General features: G+C 38.5%; 1 protein-coding gene across 1 annotated transcript in view; it reads right to left on the reverse strand.

The window, feature by feature from the left end:
- LOC137630291 (uncharacterized) overlaps positions 1-23,310 on the reverse strand; it is a 103,593-nt gene that overhangs the window by 11,518 nt on the left and 68,765 nt on the right. The window contains exons 4-6 of the mRNA XM_068361736.1: positions 7,435-7,566; positions 6,488-6,626; positions 2,253-2,423 (exon numbers count right to left, since the gene is read on the reverse strand). Of these exons, the coding sequence (XP_068217837.1) occupies positions 2,253-2,423; positions 6,488-6,626; positions 7,435-7,566 (442 nt within the window). The remainder of the gene's footprint in view (positions 1-2,252; positions 2,424-6,487; positions 6,627-7,434; positions 7,567-23,310) is intronic.

Genomic DNA, 23,310 nt, shown 5'->3' on the forward strand with positions numbered 1-23,310 from the left:
ATGCACACACATGTATATATATATATATATATATATATATATATATATATATATATATATATATATATATATATATATATATATACGTGTGTGTGTGTATATATAAATATATATATATATATATATATATATATATATATATATATATATATATATATATATATATACAGAATGGGTAACTATACAAAGTTATACATACACACATGTATATATATATATATATATATATATATATATATATATATATATATATATATATATATATATGCAACACGAATCTCGACCAACCACACGAGGACTACATGCCATCTACTACATGTAGTAGATGGCATGTAGTCCTCGTGTTTCCACGCTTTTCAGAATGTAGTTTGAAGGCAAAATGTATAGATGTGTATGTTTTATAACTAATTTCATCTGCTGCTATTTTATTCGAGGTCAACTGCTTTTTCTTTATTTGTTCCAACTGCCTTTCTTAGTCATTTGCTTTCTATTTCTGCAAGTGTATCACAATAATCACATTTGTAAAACTATGTATCTCAGAGAGAAAGGTTTTAAAGTCTTCAAGAAGCATTTCATGTTTTCCAAATATATGATTTTAGCTATGAAAATTCAAAATATCATTTGAGCAAATAGTAAATGTTATATCACTTCATTGTTTAATGTGTTTATACAGTTGTGCTAACTACAAGATAATGAAAAATAAGTATCTTATGATAACTAATGATAAAAATAAGTATCTTGTATAAGTATCTTATGATAACTAATGAAAAAATAAGTATCTTGCTATAAGTATCTTGTGGTAACTGGTGAAAAAATAAGTATCTTGTATAAGTATCTCATGATAACTAATGAAAAAACAAATGTATCTTATGATACGTATACTGTTTTTACTCTGGCTTCAAATAGTTGAAAGGAGGCATTCAAACTCCTATATATACAGGGTCAGGCAAAACGATCTGACATTCGTGAACCCCTTCGACAGTGTGTGGACACTAATGGATCCCATTTGACTGATTTAATTTTTAAAACATTATGAAACCGAATGGCATTATATGTACTTTTCAAAAATAAAAACACTTTCTTGTTTCTTTACTTTATTTACCTTTTATTAAACCTACAAATGTGTCAGATTATTTTGCCTGACCCTGTATATATACAGTATATGAGTCTGTACCGAATTATAAAGCTATAGAACTACTTCTAATTATTAGCAGATTGTGATGAAAAGATCAAGGACATAAAACTTTTGAGTTGTATCAGATCAATGCGAAAAGACAGTAAATTTGAAACATAAAATGTCAAAATAGTTCTTTATAAACCTCTTGCCGGTGTCAAAATGAAAATTATGAATGCTTACTTAAAACATAATTGGGTATTCAAACGATTTTTATTAACAGGAACGCGGTACCACACAAGTTTAAAAACTAATGCGCAATTATAGGAGAGCATTTTGATTAGAGTTGATAACTGTGTCACATAAGATTATCAATTTGTGGGAATGTAGTTCGTTGGGACAAGTATACTTTCTTATTACTGATAAAATTGATTCTATCTATTGGGAACTTGTTGTTTATCTTGGTTTGAGATATGATATTATTAACCTAGTTTTATTATCTATGAAATATGATTTAGGAGTGAAGCCGGTTCGGAGGCAAACACTGGGTTAGTCGTAGGATAAGTAGGGATATAGCCGTCTAGTGGAGGAGTGTCACAGGGGGCGTACCTCCTTGATAGGTAAGTAGCTAAGGATACGATTCCAAGATTAGGTTGGGTTGGGTACAGCTCCTAGGTTAGGTTAGGTTGGGTGCAAAACCTAGGTTAATTTAGGTGTGGTACAGATCCGGGGTTAGGTTTGGTTGGGTGCAGTTCCTAGGTTAGGTTAGGTTAGGTGGGGTATGGCTCCTGGGTTTGGTCAGGTTGGGTGCGGTTCCTAGGTTAAGTTAGGTGGAGTGCAGCTCTTGATAATGGTTAGGTGGGGTACGGCTCCTAGGCTAGGTTAAGTCAGGAACCTTAGGTTAGATGGTGTTCATGTGTTTGTTTCCCTTTTGAAGTGTGGTTTTTCAGTCATAGTTTTTGAAATTATGTACCATTTCTGTCCCAACGAACTACAGAGGCTCTCTAAAAGCTGTAACACGGAGATTATTTTTGGAAACTAAAGGCACTACCAAGATGGAAGAAGAGAAGGTGAGTTCTTATTCCATCTTGGGCACTACAGTGCCTTCGTGTCTTCCTAAAACACGAAGCAAACTTACTTAGCCGTGAAAACTTCAATGACGTAGATCCTGATGCTGGTTTCTGCCTTGCCAAGGGAGTTGGTCGAGATACACCTGTATTTCCCTTCGTCTTCTCGGGTGAAGTTCCTGATGGTGAGCTGCATCGTGACGCGGTAGGCGTCTAGCATCTCCAGGAGCTCGTACTTCTTGCTGGAAAAAAAGGGGGTCACACTGTCAGCAGACTTTATATAGAAACATGAATAAGCAAATTCATAGATATGTGTGTGTCTATATGAATGTTATCAAAATTTAAAGTGAATAAACAATGACTGGATTGATGAGCAAAGACCTTTTGAGGATGTAGAGTGGCATAGAAAGACCATAAACAAACACGTGTGAAAGAACTTGTCCTAAGCCTTTGTCCTGCAGTGGATTAGTAATGGCTAATGATATATATATACATATAAATATATGTATATATATACATATATATGTGTATATATATACATACATACATACATACATATATATATATATATATATATATATATATATATATATATATATATATATATATATATATATATATATATTCATTGTATGTATGTGCTTTTGCACGAATGTTACCGGGATAGGAAGTGTCAACCCACATATCCTAAATTATTTTAATCCAATAATTTCGTTTAAGACCTGAATACTGATAAGCGTTAGTGAAACATCAAACGAAATTGAATTAAACAGATCTCTCTCTCTCTCTCTCTCTCTCTCTCTCTCTCTCTCTCTCTCTCTCTCTCTCTCTCTCTCTCTTAGATAGCCCATAAAGAGACGCGCGCTGTGATGTGCATACAAAAAGCCGTTTAATATCAACCAAATCATTGTCCGGGGAACAAGACGAAACACATGCTTGTCTGGGATAGCCCTATGCAACGTAGCCTAACATTGTGACATTAACGATCTCTCTCTCCCTCTCTCTCTCTCTCTCTCTCTCTCTCTCTCTCTCTCTCTCTCTCTCTCTCTCTCTGAGAGGATAATTTAGGCTATTTCAGATGGGACGCATAAAAAAGATAAAAATAGGTCGAGTTGCGGATAATATTTCATGGAGAAATATGATCTTGGTGACTGGAATAAGAAGAGAGATATAGAAGAGACAATGTAAGATCTAAGTGTGTGTGCGTAAGGAGTAAACTATAAGAAAGGTAAGGATAATTACAAATCATATATATATATATATATATATATATATATATATATATATATATATATATTTATGTATATATATGTGTATATAATATATATATATATGTATATATATATATATAAATATATATATATATATATATATATATATATATATATATATATATATATATATATATATATATAATACATATATATGTGTGTGTACACACACACACACACACACACACACACATATATATATATATATATATATATATATATATATATATATATATATATTTATATATATATATATATGTCACTTTCTCTAAAAGTAAAGTATTTAATCAGATGGTCCTACCAGTTTTTACATATTCATCAGAATCTTGGAACCTTAGTAAAACCTTAGAATATAATTTAGTTAAAACTCGAAAAGCCATGAAAAGAATAATAATAGGAATTACACAGAGAGATTGAAACAGAGCAAGATGGATTCGAGAGCAAACTAAAGTAGAGAATATTCTAACAACGTGTAAAAGAAGCAAGGGAAGGAAGAGAGGAAGATGGATTGACCAACTAAGAAAATACTGTAGAACATCAACCCAAACTATTTCGCTTATTCATTCACTTGCTGTACTCCATCAATCACACGCGATTTTCCCATCCTCGACATCAAAGTTTACATAAGCAGCACCATCTCTCTCTCTCTCTCTCTCTCTCTCTCTCTCTCTCTCTCTCTCTCTCTCTCTTATTTGGGATTCGCCAGTACACCCTCATTTGCATCTTACTCATGGCTACTAATTTAACCACGAGTCACCCGACCGAGAAACTATCCGGTGGGAATCGAGCGCTAAGAGTCGACGAAGCTCAGACTGGGGCACAAGAGCTTGCCTTCCTAGAAAACCGTGTCCTGGTACGGTCCCGGTGCGGATACCGCGCTGTGACTCCCCATCCTTCTTTGGGGGACGCGTTAAACATAGTAATTTATGGCCGTCACTGCGCTTCTGCTGGGCGTATATGCGCGTTTTGGATGATATGCGTTTACCAGCTGATTTATGTGTGAGTGGGAGACTTCGTGATGGGGATTAAGTGAATGGGAAAGTTTGTCTTCACAGGGAAATGTAGAATTAGGATTATGGTAATTTTGCAGCTGTTTCTTAGGTATACTGTGCGCTTATGGTTTACAGTTTAAAGGCTTAAAAGTCGCGCATGAATGGCAGAGGCAAGGGACAGTGACATTGCCCTAGCAATCAGGACAATGCCCTAGAGACTGACCATATTTACGTAGGATCCGAGCCCAAGCTTCCTCTCTACCCAAGCTAGGACCAGGGAGGGGTAGGCTGCTGATGACTCAGCGGGTATACTTATAGAATTCAGAATGAAATGCCTTAAAACTTATTAATACCGCATTTTTTGTATGTATGAGGTAAATGTTAATATTTCATTGGTTTTCAATATCAGTATCTTATTCAAAAAATAAAAATAAAAGACTTTCTATTATATTTTCAGGACAAATAGAGGTTGGAACTGTAACGAGTAGCAAATTTTGTCGAATAAAAGCTTTAGTAATTAAGAATAGTTACAATAATTACATTGAACTGGCTGAACGTTAAATCAAAACTAAGTAGTAAATTAATGCCGGTATTTGGTTGGTAAATAATATTTCATCAGAAAATTCAGTTATTGAATGAATAGAAATTCTTTAGTTCTTTCCATCAGTATATTGATAAAATTTAGATATAGGTTAGAGTTTTAAATTGAAGCCATATTTTTTCTATATAGAATTTATCATAGGAGGAGTAGCACTTGCGATTATGAAACTCTAGCTTATTTGGTCAGTGGTAAAATTGATAACTTAGCTGTACATTTCCTTAAAAGAGAGACGTAACTGCACAGAAGTTATCTGTATAGACGCATAGCCTAGGTATACCTAGTCTTAGACCATGTATAGATGGAGATCGTGAGAGTATTGAGTAAGCTTTACTTCAAAGAAGTGATTATATATCAAATGCTCATACACATGAATATGTACAAATATTTTTCCTTTTACTTTCTTTAAACCTGCAGAAACTGACATGGTTATGAAATAAACGTTGTGCTTTTGAAAGAACAATTTAAGCGTGTAAAACTTAATTACCTATCAATGAGCAGATGGATAAAAACATGCAGTATTAGTGTACATGACTTTATCACATTAAAATTACCGTTTTCATTACAGTTTCCATCAATACAGTATATGTACGACTATACCTTATTAAACTGACTCCAGTAGCTATCAAAACTTAAAAGAGTTAGGGTCATTAAGTCCTATTGTAATAAGATCAATATTAATACCAAACTATAAAGTACAAAATCGAGAACTCCCAAGATGAGTTTTCACCAATGATATATTTTTCTTCTCCCTAGTGGTGTGGCCTACTGGAAACGTCCTTGCCTGACGATCGGGGTTTATGTCCTGCTTAAGCTCTATAGTTTCTTGTAATGTCTGCAACCTCACCATGTAAGCAAAGGTTGGGGGGGGGGGGGGGGCGGGTTTGGTGGAGCCTACATATCTACTTGCTGGGTCATCAGTAACCATTCTGCCAGCACCCCCTGATCCAAGTTTGGGTGGAGATGGGGCTTAGGCACTTCTTCTTTGTCTACATCTTTTCCTACTGAGGGGGGCAAGCCAGCCTCAACTTGGTGCCGGTCCCAAGCCCGGGTAAATGGGGAGGGTAGGCGGTAGGAAGGGCATCCGGCCATGAAAAAATTAGCCAAAACAACTATGGTCAGTGAATATAATTAGGCACTGATTATATATATAAATAATATATATATATATATATATATATATATATATATATATATATATATATATATCTATATATATATATATATATATATATATATATATATATATATATATATATATATATATATATATATATATCCTGATCCTAGCTTGGGTGGAGAGGGGTCTTGGGTGCTAATCAACTACTGTATGGTCAGTGCCTAGGGTAATGTCGTGCTAGCTATGGCAGTGTCACTGTCCCTTGCGTCTGCCATTCACGCAGGGCCTTTAAAACTTTAAAACATAAAGAAAATAGAACACTTACTTATTAAGCATCATCTCGCCGTTCTCTCTCTCCCAGTAATTGACGGCCTTAGGAAAAGCCTCAACCTTGCACTCCACAGTGACGGCAGTGCCGAGGGGCGCTCCGATCAGCTGGTTGTCCACTTTTACGACGGGGGAGACTGGAAATTTAGGAGAAGCGATTTATTAGTGCAGGTCTCGATGCATTTATCTTAATGGCATATGAAATGAATAGGAAGGGTTCGTGCGCAGAGAGAGAGAGAGAGAGAGAGAGAGAGAGAGAGAGAGAGAGAGAGATTTGGGAAGCTGTGTGGTACTAAATCAAATTTTGTCCGAATATGTCATAAATAAGATAGTTATAGTGTGTGAATGTATGTGTGCTTGTATATGTAATTGTGGATTATAGATGCACACTAACACACACACACACACACACACATATATATATATATATATATATATATATATATATATATATATATATATATATATACATATATGTGAGTGTGTGTATAGATAGATAGATAGAGAAATAGATAAATGTGAATGTATCCATATATTCATATATGCATATATCAATGTATATATATATATATATATATATATATATATATATATATATATATATATATACATATATATATATATATATATATATATATATATATATATATATATACGGTACAAGTATATTTACATATACAGTACATACATACTCACATATTTATATGTAGGTATGGCTATATATACATATAATTTACACATATGTTTATAAATAAATATATATGTATATATATATACACACACACACACACACACACACACATATATATATATATATATATATATATATATATATATATATATATATATATATATATATATATGCTTCCAGTCATATAGACCACACACCTGGATTATTGATATATATTCACACACTACATAACTAAATACAATAATGTAACTCACAATTAACATTGACGATAATACGTTTGCTGACAGAAGGAGGGACCTTGTTGCTGGCTATGCAAAGGTAAGCTCCCATCTGGTTTCTGGACACGTTCTCTAACGTCAGGTTACCCCCAGCTACCCAGTCAACTGCTGCAATGGAATGATAAGAATAATAACATGGTAATGATATTGATAAAATTTCCTTCTTCATAGTCAACTAGTATGATTCTAATAATAATGGTTACAATAATAATAATAATAATAATAATAATAGTAATATTTATATTATTATTATTATTGTTAATATTATTATTATTACTATGATTATTATTTACAACAACAATAATAATAATAATAATAATAATAATAATAATAATAATAATAATAATAATAATAATAATAAAATTTCCTACTTCATAGTCAAGTACTATAATAACAACAACAACAACAACAATAATAATAATAATAATAATAATAATAATAATAATAATAATAATAATAATAATAATAATAATAAGTAGAAAAAGCAATCAGAGATTTCAGACCTCCACCAATGAAGATTGTCAACATTTTACGCAAGTCTACGGACCAAACTCTCCCCTTTTCATATGTTGGCAATGAATGAATCGGCTGTACAATAATAATAAACAGAATTGAATGGGTTCTTCCGGAGCATAATATCTATCCGTTGTTCAAATTTGGTGAAAAATGCGCAAGAAGGTTTACCGTAATCCTGCTTACATATATATAGACAGATAAATAAACGCAGTTCATCTTATAACCTCCTTGGCGTAGATAATAATGATAATAATAATAATAATAATAATAATGATAATAACAATAATAACAATAATTATTATAATAATAAATGATAATAATAACAACAACAACACCAATAATAATAATAATAATAATAATAATAATAATAATAATAATAATAATAAGAAGAAGAAGAAGAAGAAGAAGAAGAAGAAGAAGAAGAAGAAGAAGAAGAGGAAGAAGAAGAAGGATTTCCATTTACGCTCAAAGTTCAATTGCTTTTGTGATCGAATATCAATACTACACTAAGGAATATTCGAAAATGAGCACATATAAGAATCCCAAGTAAACATTAAAGAAAAACTATTATGAAAAAAAATTAAGGGGAGGAATAAGGGAAAAATAGCGATAATAATCGTAAATAGAGGCGCATTCGGTAGAGCGCATTTATCAACCTTTTGCTCGACCTTGATCTTGACCTTTGACCTTAACATGTATTAATTGGCGTGGATTTCCATACGCTCACATATGAACCAAGTTTACAGTCTCTGTGACAATGATGTCCAAACTTATCGCCGATTACGTGAATTGGACATTTCGCTTGGCCGTTACCTTGGCACACTCAGTAAAGCGCATTTCTCGACCTTTTGCTCGACCTTGACCTTTATCTTTAACCTAATCATGTATTAATTGGAGTGAATTTTCATACGCTCAAATATGAACCATGTTTGAAGTCTCTGTGACAATGGTGTCCAAACTTATCGCCGACTACGTGAATTGGACATTTAGCTTGGTCGGGACCTTGACCTTTGACCTTGAACTTCCCAAATTTAATAATTTCCAGTTCTTTACATTTCAGTTAATCCCTGAAAGTTTCATCATTCGACGGTTAAAATTGTGGCCAGGAAGCTGTTCACAAACAAACAAACACAGAAACAAACACACTAAATAAGGGGTGAAACATAGCCTCCTTCCAACTTCGTCGGCGGAGGTAATAAAGGAAGCAAAACGTATTAGCGAAAGGAAAGGGCACATTCAGCCCACCGCCATCTATTTATCAGAAGGTTTTATATTACAGATTTGGACAATGACAGGACGAATCCCTTTTAATCCGAACAATGCCCGTCCCATTAATCCTAAGTTTCCAGGACAGGGGAGGGGGAAGGAGGGGGAAGGGGAAGGAGGAGATAGGAGGGGGAGGGGGAAGTGGGGAGGGAGGAGGGTAAATGATTCTCCCCCACACCCAAGGGAAGGGATAAGGAGAAGGAGGTGGGAAGGAGGGGGAAGGGGAAGGAGGAGATAGGAGGGGGAGGGGGAAGTGGGGAGGGAGGAGGGTAAATGATTCTCCCCCACACCCAAGGGAAGGGATAAGGAGAAGGAGGTGGGAAGGAGGGGGAAGGGGAAGGAGGAGATAGGAGGAGGAGGGGGAAGTGGGGAGGGAGGAGGGTAAATGATTCTCCCCCACACCCAAGGGAAGGGATAAGGAGAAGGAGGTGGGAAGGAGGGGGAAGGGGAAGGAGGAGATAGGAGGGGGAGGGGGAAGTGGGGAGGGAGGAGGGTAAATGATTCTCCCCCACACCCAAGGGAAGGGATAAGGAGAAGGAGGTGGGAAGGAGGGGGAAGGGGAAGGAGGAGATAGGAGGGGGAGGGGGAAGTGGGGAGGGAGGAGGGTAAATGATTCTCCCCCACACCCAAGGGAAGGGATATGGAGAAGGAGGTGGGAAGGAGGGGGAAGGGGAAGGAGGAGATAGGAGGGGGAGGGGGAAGTGGGGAGGGAGGAGGGTAAATGATTCTCCCCCACACCCAAGGGAAGGGATAAGGAGAAGGAGGTGGGAAGGAGGGGGAAGGGGAAGGAGGAGATAGGAGGGGGAGGGGGAAGTGGGGAGGGAGGAGGGTAAATGATTCTCCCCCACACCCAAGGGAAGGGATAAGGAGAAGGAGGTGGGAAGGAGGGGGAAGGGGAAGGAGGAGATAGGAGGGGGAGGGGGAAGTGGGGAGGGAGGAGGGTAAATGATTCTCCCCCACACCCAAGGGAAGGGATAAGGAGAAGGAGGTGGGAAGGAGGGGGAAGGGGAAGGAGGAGATAGGAGGAGGAGGGGGAAGTGGGGAGGGAGGAGGGTAAATGATTCTCCCCCACACCCAAGGGAAGGGATAAGGAGAAGGAGGTGGGAAGGAGGGGGAAGGGGAAGGAGGAGATAGGAGGGGGAGGGGGAAGTGGGGAGGGAGGAGGGTAAATGATTCTCCCCCACACCCAAGGGAAGGGATAAGGAGAAGGAGGTGGGAAGGAGGGGGAAGGGGAAGGAGGAGATAGGAGGAGGAGGGGGAAGTGGGGAGGGAGGAGGGTAAATGATTCTCCCCCACACCCAAGGGAAGGGATAAGGAGAAGGAGGTGGGAAGGAGGGGGAAGGGGAAGGAGGAGATAGCAGGGGGAGGGGGAAGTGGGGAGGGAGGAGGGTAAATGATTCTCCCCCACACCCAAGGGAAGGGATAAGGAGAAGGAGGTGGGAAGGAGGGGGAAGGGGAAGGAGGAGATAGGAGGGGGAGGGGGAAGTGGGGAGGGAGGAGGGTAAATGATTCTCCCCCACACCCAAGGGAAGGGATAAGGAGAAGGAGGTGGGAAGGAGGGGGAAGGGGAAGGAGGAGATAGGAGGGGGAGGGGGAAGTGGGGAGGGAGGAGGGTAAATGATTCTCCCCCACACCCAAGGGAAGGGATAAGGAGAAGGAGGTGGGAAGGAGGGGGAAGGGGAAGGAGGAGATAGGAGGAGGAGGGGGAAGTGGGGAGGGAGGAGGGTAAATGATTCTCCCCCACACCCAAGGGAAGGGATAAGGAGAAGGAGGTGGGAAGGAGGGGGAAGGGGAAGGAGGAGATAGGAGGAGGAGGGGGAAGTGGGGAGGGAGGAGGGTAAATGATTCTCCCCCACACCCAAGGGAAGGGATAAGGAGAAGGAGGTGGGAAGGAGGGGGAAGGGGAAGGAGGAGATAGGAGGAGGAGGGGGAAGTGGGGAGGGAGGAGGGTAAATGATTCTCCCCCACACCCAAGGGAAGGGATAAGGAGAAGGAGGTGGGAAGGAGGGGGAAGGGGAAGGAGGAGATAGGAGGGGGAGGGGGAAGTGGGGAGGGAGGAGGGTAAATGATTCTCCCCCACACCCAAGGGAAGGGATAAGGAGAAGGAGGTGGGAAGGAGGGGGAAGGGGAAGGAGGAGATAGGAGGAGGAGGGGGAAGTGGGGAGGGAGGAGGGTAAATGATTCTCCCCCACACCCAAGGGAAGGGATAAGGAGAAGGAGGTGGGAAGGAGGGGGAAGGGGAAGGAGGAGATAGCAGGGGGAGGGGGAAGTGGGGAGGGAGGAGGGTAAATGATTCTCCCCCACACCCAAGGGAAGGGATAAGGAGAAGGAGGTGGGAAGGAGGGGGAAGGGGAAGGAGGAGATAGGAGGGGGAGGGGGAAGTGGGGAGGGAGGAGGGTAAATGATTCTCCCCCACACCCAAGGGAAGGGATAAGGAGAAGGAGGTGGGAAGGAGGGGGAAGGGGAAGGAGGAGATAGGAGGGGGAGGGGGAAGTGGGGAGGGAGGAGGGTAAATGATTCTCCCCCACACCCAAGGGAAGGGATAAGGAGAAGGAGGTGGGAAGGAGGGGGAAGGGGAAGGAGGAGATAGGAGGAGGAGGGGGAAGTGGGGAGGGAGGAGGGTAAATGATTCTCCCCCACACCCAAGGGAAGGGATAAGGAGAAGGAGGTGGGAAGGAGGGGGAAGGGGAAGGAGGAGATAGGAGGGGGAGGGGGAAGTGGGGAGGGAGGAGGGTAAATGATTCTCCCCCACACCCAAGGGAAGGGATAAGGAGAAGGAGGTGGGAAGGAGGGGGAAGGGGAAGGAGGAGATAGGAGGAGGAGGGGGAAGTGGGGAGGGAGGAGGGTAAATGATTCTCCCCCACACCCAAGGGAAGGGATAAGGAGAAGGAGGTGGGAAGGAGGGGGAAGGGGAAGGAGGAGATAGGAGGGGGAGGGGGAAGTGGGGAGGGAGGAGGGTAAATGATTCTCCCCCACACCCAAGGGAAGGGATAAGGAGAAGGAGGTGGGAAGGAGGGGGAAGGGGAAGGAGGAGATAGGAGGGGGAGGGGGAAGTGGGGAGGGAGGAGGGTAAATGATTCTCCCCCACACCCAAGGGAAGGGATAAGGAGAAGGAGGTGGGAAGGAGGGGGAAGGGGAAGGAGGAGATAGGAGGGGGAGGGGGAAGTGGGGAGGGAGGAGGGTAAATGATTCTCCCCCACACCCAAGGGAAGGGATAAGGAGAAGGAGGTGGGAAGGAGGGGGAAGGGGAAGGAGGAGATAGGAGGGGGAGGGGGAAGTGGGGAGGGAGGAGGGTAAATGATTCTCCCCCACACCCAAGGGAAGGGATAAGGAGAAGGAGGTGGGAAGGAGGGGGAAGGGGAAGGAGGAGATAGGAGGGGGAGGGGGAAGTGGGGAGGGAGGAGGGTAAATGATTCTCCCCCACACCAAAGGGAAGGGATAAGAAGGAGGAGGAAAGGGAAGGGGAAGTAGGGGAGGAGGGGAAAGTGGTGGAGGAGGAAATAGGGGGAGGGGATATTAGGGAAGGGAAAATTAAGGGGAGGGCAAATTAAGGGGAGAGGAAATTAAAGAGAGGAATGGGGATTAATTTCCACTAAAACTATGATTGTTGCAGAAATATTCAGGGAAAGTTTCTTTTTATAAAGGGTATCTCCTCATTAGGGAATCAGCTAGATATTTTTTTTTCATTTTTCCAAACATTTCCAATATATTCATTTTTAATTTTTTTCATAGTTTTCATGAGTTAATTTTTTGAATAATCAACTCACAATATAAGTCAATAACCGTTTTTTCTAACTTTCACAGTAATTTTCTATGGTTGCAAAATCGAAATATTAATGAAAGATATTATTATCAATACTACTACTGTATTGATGTTATTATTATTACAAGTGTAGGCGACCAGTCAACAATGACGGCTAAATCATTAGATATATGTGAACACACACGCATCCCCTCTCATCAGGGTATGACTATTCTCTCTCCCCCCAGGGAGCGAAAGGAATATCTATCTATATATATATATATATATATATATATATATATATATATATATATATATATATATATATATATATATATATATATATATATATATATATATCTCGAGACACTTACACTTTATATATAAGTATATATATATATATATATATATATATATATATATATATATATATATATATATATATATGTATATATATATGTATATATATATATATATATATATATATATATATATATATATATATATATATTTATATATATACATACATATATATATACATATATATCCAGACAATTGCACTTTATGATATAAGGAAGATTATTATTATTATTATTATTATTATTATTATTATTATTATTATTATTATTATTAGTGTGCGCGACCGGTCATGAACGGCGGCTATATATTTATATAGATATGCACACACACGCTAATACACCCCCTCTCACCAGGGTATGAATAATCCCTCTTCCCCTACCGGAGAGAGAGAGAGAGAGAGAGAGAGAGAGAGAGAGAGAGAGAGAGAGAGAGAGAGAGAGAGAGAGAGAGAGAGTTGCTCTTTATTATATCATCATCATCACCTCCTGCGCCAATTGACGCAAAGGGCCTCGGTTGGATTTCGTCAGTCGTTTCTATCTTGAGCTTTTAATTAAGAAATTCTAAGCTCATCATCTCTTACTTTACGCTTCATAGTCATCAGCCATATAGGCCTGGGTCTTCCAACTCTTCTAGTGCATTGTATAGCCCAGTTAAAAGTTTGGGACCCCAGTTTAATAATAACATTTAAACTATATTATATAGGGGAGATTATTATTATCATTGTTGTTGTTGGTTGTTGTTTATTTCAGAATATCAAACCCAACGCAGTCATTTAACCACTACAAAATCCAGAATGATTTCAGATAAAGTAGTTTGAAGACCCTAGAAACAATCTACGCTCAGACTACAGCAGCGAACACCATTGCCCCGCGGGAGGTCTCCCTCCCGGCCGGAGATCCAATCTTAGATAGAACAGCTTTCAATATTCCCAAAGATCCCTTTTAGCCCGGCTACAAAGTGGAGGCACTCCCATGTCACGAGGCCAAAGGCATTTCACGAGACGGTATTTGTTCTGATGTACAAGTTGGATATTCCATTTAACAGGATGCAAGCATATGCCCCCGTCGTCCGAATTGGGGCGTACAATTCGTCTCTGTGTGCGAGAGCTTTCGAATGTACGTATATTGAAAATCATACTCGATTTGTACATGCATCTCTCTCTCTCTCTCTCTCTCTCTCTCTCTCTCTCTCTCTCTCTCTCTCTCTCTCTCTCTATATATATATATATATATATATATATATATATATATATATATATATATATATATATATACGTATATATACATGTATATATATGTATATATATATATATATATATATATATATATATATATATATATATATATATATATATATATATATATATGTATATATATATATATATATATATATATATATATATATATATAAATGTATATATATATATATATATATATATATATATATATATATATATATATACGTATATATATATATATATATATATATATATATATATATATATATATATATATATATATATATAATTGTGTAAATACATGTGTACACACACAAAAACACACATACACACATCGAAACATTCTGTATCCATTGTTTCCTTCAATTCACCTTGCCTCAAGGGAAGGGTATAAGTACCCCTTTGGGATTAATCCCAGTTTCCCATTTTTATTCTATTTCTTATTTTCACCAAATCTAGACTTTTCGATGTCCTTAATAGTTATAGATTACATGATATTATCAAGATATCATTTGTCATAGCAGAGAGAGAGAGAGAGAGAGAGAGAGAGAGAGAGAGAGAGAGAGAGAGAGAGAGAGAGAGAGAGAGAACGTATTCGTTATACACGACGAGAAGCACGTTATAGTCCCAACCCTACACATACATACACAAAAATAAACGCTAAACAAGTAATGCTCTGAGAGAAAACGTATTTGCTATTGTCGTGTATAGCACGACCAAAATGCACGTTAAACGAGGATTTCTTTGTGATAAAAAGAATGTGTTCGCACTGATCGTGCAAGAGAAAACGATTATGTGCTGGTCGTGTACAGCACGATCAAAGCACGTTAAACCAGGATTTCCTTGTGGTGAAAAGAATGAGTTCGTACTGGTCGTGTACGAGAGAATGATTGCACGACCAAAATAATGTTAAACGAGGATTTCCTTAGGATAAAAAAATGTGTTCGTACTGGTCGTGTAAGAGAGAATGATTGCACGACCAAAATAATGTTAAACGAGGATTTCCTTAGGATAAAAAAATGTGTTCGTACTGGTCGTGTAAGAGAGAATGATTGCACGGCCAAAATAATGTTAAACGAGGATTTCCTTAGGATAAAAAAATGTGTTCGTACTGGTCGTGTAAGAGAAAATGATTGCACGGCCAAAATAATGTTAAACGAGGATTTCCTTAGGATAAAAAAATGAGTTCGTACTGGTCGTGTAAGAGAGAATGATTGCACGACCAAAATAATGTTAAACGAGGATTTCCTTAGGATAAAAAAATGTGTTCGTACTGGTCGTGTAAGAGAGAATGATTGCACGGCCAAAATAATGTTAAACGAGGATTTCCTTAGGATAAAAAAATGTGTTCGTACTGGTCGTGTAAGAGAGAATGATTGCACGGCCAAAATAATGTTAAACGAGGATTTCCTTAGGATAAAAAATTGTGTTCGTACTGGTCGTGTAAGAGAGAATGATTGCACGGCCAAAATAATGTTAAATGAGGATTTCCTTAGGATAAAAACATGTGTTCGTACTGGTCGTGTAAGAGAGAATGATTACACGACCAAAAACGCATTAAACCAGGATTTCCTTGGGATAAAAAGAATGGTTCGTACTGGTCGTGTAAGAAAGAACGATTACGTGCTGGTCGTGTATAATACGACCCAAAGCATATTAAACGAGGATTTCCTTGCGATAAAAAGAATGGTTCGTACTAGTCGTGTAAGAAAGAACGATTATGTGCTGGTCGTGTATATCACGACCAAAAGCCCATTAAACTGGTCGTGTGTTGCAAAGAGCATATGATTAGAAACGAACCTCGAAAGTTAGGCTTCAAAGTCCCTCTGTCATTATCACCTATATCAAAAGTTCTAAATGCGACGATTTAAGAAATGCAAACACTGATGGAATTATTCCCTTTTGAAAACCCTCTTATAATAAAACAATGTATATTAATTAAGGAGGATTTAACTGAGAGGTCTTTGATGCTTCAGGATCATCAATCACACTCAGGGGGTCCATAAAAGCGAGTGAAATTAGAGGGTACTTAGGGCAAGTTACACTTAAGGACATTCCACAGCACATGATAGGATTTGGCCTCACGCATTTGTGGTAGGTTGGTGCCTGACTAGACTTTCTCAAAGGTTGAATATTGATCTAAAACTGGAACTAGATCTTTGGTAGGTTCAGACACCACCACAGAGTGTTTCAGAGAAGTTTCAGAGTTGTCTGATTAGGTTCAGAGTAGGTTCTGCGTAGTTATAGAATAGTTTCAGAGTAGTTTCTGAGCATTTTGAGTAGTTTCTGAGTAGGTTCAGACATATAGTCAATTCTTTTTAGTGAGGCAGATTTGCACCGACCCGCAGGGGTGTCCATTTAGCTCGGAAAAGTTTCCTGATCGCTGATTGGTTGGACAAGATAATTCTAATCAATCAAATAGCAGGAAACTTTTCCGAGCTACAGGGCACCGCTGCGAGTCGGTGCAAATGCGCCTCAATAAAAAAAAAAATTGAGTATAGTTATAGAGTACTTTCAGAGTAGATTTTGAGCGTCAACTTTTAAGATGAATTATGCTTTCGGGTAATGGCTAAAAATCCTAATATTTAATGTGCCTGAAGAATGTGAAGAATAACATTACTCGAAACAAAGGCTTTAGTTTTGAATATAATAATAACAGCAGCAGCAGCAGCAGCAGCAGCAACAACAACAACAACAACAGCAATAATAATAATAATAATAATAATAATAATAATAATAATAATAATAATAATAATAATGATAATACTCTCACGAAAATAGGTCAAAGACTATGAAAAATTTTGCCAGTTTCCTTGTGATAATAATAATAATAATAATAATAATAATAATAATAATAATAATAATAATAATAAACAAATTGCTCATGGAATACATCAAAATTACAAAGCGAAACTGCCGAATCTTTCTATAGGACACACAGACAGACGAACAGACAAAGAATCTTGGCTAATAGGACGTCCCTCTGAAAGAGAGGGGAATAAATTTATAAAGACAGAGACTAAGTGAATGGTAAGGAATGGAAATCCCGAGACTGTAGCACCTGGTGCCTTGTGCATACTACCTCCCATCTATATACCCACTCTCTCCAAATACCCCTTCCCCTCCATATTATTGGCCCCTCCTCGTCCGCCGATCATCACCCCCCCCCCCCCACCACCCTTGAGAGCTACTGGCAATTTAGCAACAGGAAGATAATACTTGTTGTTGTTGTTATTGTTGTTGTTGTTGTTATTGTTGTTGTTGTTGTTGTCTTTGTGAAATTTGAAGAAAATAAATTAAAGCAAAATTATGTCTTTGACTTTGATAAATTTTTTTTATCCTTGAAAACTACTGGCAATTTAGCAACAGGAAGATAGTAGAAGTTGTTGTTGTTGTTGTTGTTGTCTTTGTGCAATTTTGAATAAAATAAAATAAAGCAAAATAATGTCTTTAATTTGGATAATTTTCTTTTCCTTGAGAACTACTGAAAATTTAGCAACAGGAAGATGTAAGTTGTTGATGATGTTGTTGTTAAATTTGGATAAAAATAAACCCAAAAAATTTCTTTGAATTGATTATATGTTAATCTTTCTAGTGACTCCTCTTATTTAGAAATATTTCATTATTATTATTATTATTATTATTATTATTATTATTATTAGCTAAGTTACAACACTACTTATGAAAGCAAGATACTATAATCCCAAGGGAAAACAAGCCCAGTGAGTATAGGAAATAAGGAAATAAATGAATAAACTACAAAAGAAGTAATGAACAATTAAAATAAGATATTTTAAGAACAGTACCAACATTGAAATATGTCTTTCATATATAAACTACAAAGAGATACTTAAAGTCAGCCAGCTCAACACAAAAACGTTCGCCTAATCTCCAACACTAAATCCTTGAAAGAGCAACTTTAAAAATGACGAATTGTCCGACATCCTTTATTGGCGATACCCTTATCGCTGGCTTGAAATATGCCTTTATATCAACACTTTTAACTTCTGGAAGCACACGTCCTTACTTATTACCTACAATAAACAACACTTCGGTCGATACATTTCTCTTACCAATTTCCAACAGTTTTACAGCATATAAGTGTACACATACACACAACACAATATATATATATATATATATATATATATATATATATATATATATATATATATATATATATATGTTTACAACACATAAGTGTACACATACACAGACACAATATACATACATATATATATATATATATATATATATATATATATATATATATATATATATATATATATATATAGAGCATATATATATATATATATATATATATATATACATATATATATATATATATATATATATATATATATATATATATGAGTGTGTGTGTGTGTTTTGTAGGTAATAGGTTGGCCTGGGCACCAGCCACCCGTCGAGATATTACCACTAGAGTTATGGGGTTCTTTGAATGGCCATACAGCGCTACATTGGATCCTTCTCTCTGGTTACAGTTCATTTTCTCTTTGCCTACACACGCATACACGCACACACACACACACACACCGAATAATAGTCTGGCCTATTCTTTACATGTTCCCTCTGTCCTCATATGCCCGACAACACTGAGAATACCAAACAATTCTTCTTCTCACAAGGGGTTAACTACTGCACTGTAATTGTTCAGTGGCTGTTTTGCTCTTGGTAAGGGTAGAAGAGACTTTAAATTTGGTAAGCAGCTCTTCTAGGAGAAAGACACTCTAAAATCAAACCATTGTTCTCTAGTCTTGGGCAGTGCTATAGCCTTTGTACCATGATCTTACACTGACTTGGGTTAGAGTTCTCTTGCTTGAGGGTACACTCGGGCACACTCTTCTATCTTATTTCTCTTCCTCTTGTGTTGTTAAAGTTTAATAGTTTAAGCAGGAGATATTTATTTTAATGCTGATACTGTTCTCAAAATATTTCATTTTTCCTTGTGTCCTTTCCTCACTGGGCTATTATATGTATATATATATACATATATATATATGTATATATATACATATATATATGTACTGTATATATATACATATGTATATATATATATATATATATATATATATATATATATATATATATATATATATATATATATATATATATTACCTTTCTGAGTGAGGATAACTTAACGTGTAGTTAGAACCCCTCATACTGGGTTGGTTTGCTGTGAGCGATCAGACTAAAGTCTCCCACCGTCACCAATCCACAGTTGACTAGCGTGGCGATGAAAACTGACCAAACCCGAGACATGAATATAGACAGGTCTGAGGCCTTTGTCCTGCAGTGGATACAGCTGCATTTGTTGTTGTTGGATTTGAAGGGTTTCAGTTCCGTTGTTCTTAGCCTAAATTGATCTTGTCCTTAATATTAACCCCACTATTTAAAAAATTCCAGATCATGAAATAGATATGAATAGATGAATAAACATAAATCCAACGAATATATACGTCCTTAAAATAAATCCATAAACGGATTTCATCTTTAACATTAATTTCAATTGTGAAAAAAAATCTCCATGTAAAAATCCAATAAATGGGAAATCCCCCATACTAATCCGAGAATGACAATAATACCTCTAATCCGATATCGCGCGAACTGAATCCCAGTTTTTCCAATTAACACCTCTGAAAGCTAATTACCTCAAGGTCAACCTCCAAAATCATTCAAGGTTTCGATCTGATTTGCATCAAAGAACATATTTTCCCGAAAAGGAATTACCTGGTCGTAATGAGGATTTTACTTGGGGTGGGGGAGGGGCTGGGGTAGGTGGGAGGTAGAGGGGTAGGGGTAGGGGGGGGTAGGTGGAGTTTAAGGGTAGGTGGAAAGCAGGGGGTAGGTGGGGGTAGGGGTAGGTGGGGGTAGGGGTAAGAAGGTAGGGGGTTGGTAGGGGTAGGGGTAGCGGGTATGGGATAGCGTGTAAGGGGAGGAGGGGGAGGTTAGGGGTAAGGGTAAGAGGGTAGGGGTAAGAGGGTAGGGGTAGGTGGGGGTAGGGGTAAGAGGGTAGGGGTAAGAGGGTAGGGGTAGGTGGGGGTAGGGGTAAGAGGGTAGGGGGTTGGTAGGGGTAGGGGTAGCGGGTATGGGATAGCGGGTAAGGGGAGGAGGGGGAGGTTAGGGGTAGGTGGGGACAAGGGGTTGGTAGGGGTAGGGGGTAGGGAGTAGGGGGTAGGTACGGGTAAGGGGTAGGGGAAAGGTGGAGTAAGGGGCAGGGGGTTGGTAGGGGTAGCGAGTAGGGGGTAGGGAGTAGAGGGTAGGTAGCAGTAAGGGGTAGTGGGTGGGTGGTGGATAGGGTGTAGGTGGGGGCAGGGTGTAGGTGGGAGGGAGGGGGAGAGGTAATCAGAGCGGTAAAATAACTCCCGTCGTTATCATTCAATCACGTCTGTTAATTGGGGAAGTAATTTGAATGCGAGAATAACATACATATGGAGCGATTGGTGATAAAACTTTTTTTTTAAGTTTTCTACGTTTTCCTTTTAATTAAAAACAAAGTCCGTGCGTCCGTCCAATGAAATCATTTCTGATAAAAACAGGCAAACAAGTAGATAGAAAAAAAGAGACAGGCAAGGCAAACAAGTACACAGAAAACCGACAGGCAAGGCAAACAAGTACACAGAAAACTGACAAGCAGGGCAAACAAGTACACAGAAAAACAGACAGGTAAAGCAAACAAGTACACAGAAAACTTACAAGCAGGGCAAACAAGCACACAGAAATACAGACAGGCAAGGCAAACCAGTAGACAAAAAAACTGACAAGCAATGCAAACAAGTGCACAGAAAACTGACAAGCAGGGCACACAAGTACACAGAAAAACAGACAGGCAAGGCAAACAAGTGCACAGAAAACTGACAAGCAGGGCACACAAGTACACAGAAAAACAGACAGGCAAGGCAAACAAGTACACAGAAAACTGACAAGCAGGGCAAACAAGTTCACAGAAAAACAGACAGGCAAGGCAAACAAGTACACAGAAAACTGACAAGCAGGGCACACAAGTACACAGAAAAACAGACAGGCAAGGCAAACAAGTGTACAGAAAACTGATAAGCAGGGCACACAAGTACACAGAAAAACAGACAGGCAAGGCAAACAAGTACACAGAAAACTGACAAGCAGGGCAAACAAGTTCACAGAAAAACAGACAGGCAAGGCAAACAAGTACACAGAAAACTGACAAGCAGGGCAAACAAGTACACAGAAAAACAGACAGGCAAGGCAAACAAGTACACAGAAAACTGACAAGCAGGGCAAACAAGTTCACAGAAAAACAGACAGGCAAGGCAAACAAGTACACAGAAAACTGATAAGCAGGACACACAAGTACACAGAAAAACAGACAGGCAAGGCAAACAAGTACACAGAAAACTGACAAGCAGGGCAAACAAGTACACAGAAAAACAGAGAAGCAAGGCAAACCAGTCGACAGAAAAACAGACAAGCGATGCAAACAAGTCGGCAGAAAAACAGACCGGCAAGGCAATTAAGTAGACAGAAAACTGTCAGACAAGGCAAACAAGTAGACGGAAAACTGAGAGGAAAAACAAACAAGTAGACAGAAAAACTGTACTAGTGAAGCAAACAAGTAAGGCAGAAAAACAGACAAGCGAGGCAAACAAGTAAATCAGAAAAACAGACAGGCAAGGCAAACAAGTAGGCAAAAGAAAGATAGGCAAGACATATAACTAAGACAAAAAAAAAACAAAAAACAGACAGGCAACGCAGACAAGTTATACAGAAAAAACAGACGGGCGAGGCAAACAGACAGGAAAACAGACAAGCAAGACAAACAAGTAAATAGTAAATCAGACAGGCAAGGCAAGCAACTAGAGAGGAAAAAACAGACAGGCAAAAAAAAAAAAAAAAAAAAAAAAAAAAAAAAAACAGAAGTAGGCAGAATAACACACAAGCGAGGCAAGCACCTAGACAGAAAAACAGACAGCCAATGCAAACAAATAGACAGAATAACAGACGGGCAAAACAAACAATTAGATGGTAAAACAGACAGACAAGGCAAGCAACTAGATAGAAAAACAAACATGTATGGCAAGCAACTAAATAGAAAAACAAACATGTAAGGCAAGCAGCTAGACAGAAAAAACAAACATGTAAAGCAAGCAATTAAATAGAAAAACAGACAGGCAAGGCACACGATTAGACAGTAAAACAAACAGGCAAGGCACACAATTAGACAGTAAAACAGACAGGCAAGGCACATAATTAGACAGTCAAACAGACAGGCAAGGCAAGCAACCAGACAGAAAATCAGACAGACAGGGCAAATAAGATAGAAAAAAACAGACAGGCAATGCAAACAACCAGACAGAAAAACTAGACAGGCAAAACTTCCTTCCACCTTCAACCGCTAAAGAAACATGGTTTCTCTAACAGAAGCCTATACGCGTCCGTGATTGGTCTATGAACAGTCTGTATTAACCAACCAATCAAGCGCCACTTAGTGACAACGATCTACGGGGTTTATGGTTCATCAAAACTAATGATTTCATTATGATCAAACTGTGAAAAATGTTAGCTTTGCCATTTGAGTGGAGAGCATTTTACCAATTAATCTCCTGTGGGAGCTTTTCTGAAAAGCTGACGAGCTCTGGGGAGCTTTTGGGATATTATTCCATCCTTTGCTTTGGTTTTGCCCCCCACGAATGGTAGCCGGGAATTTCCGGTTAATTTCCTCCATGTTAGTTTG

The sequence above is a fragment of the Palaemon carinicauda genome, chromosome 38 (genome assembly GCF_036898095.1).
Source record: "Palaemon carinicauda isolate YSFRI2023 chromosome 38, ASM3689809v2, whole genome shotgun sequence".
Lineage (NCBI taxonomy): Eukaryota > Metazoa > Arthropoda > Malacostraca > Decapoda > Palaemonidae > Palaemon > Palaemon carinicauda.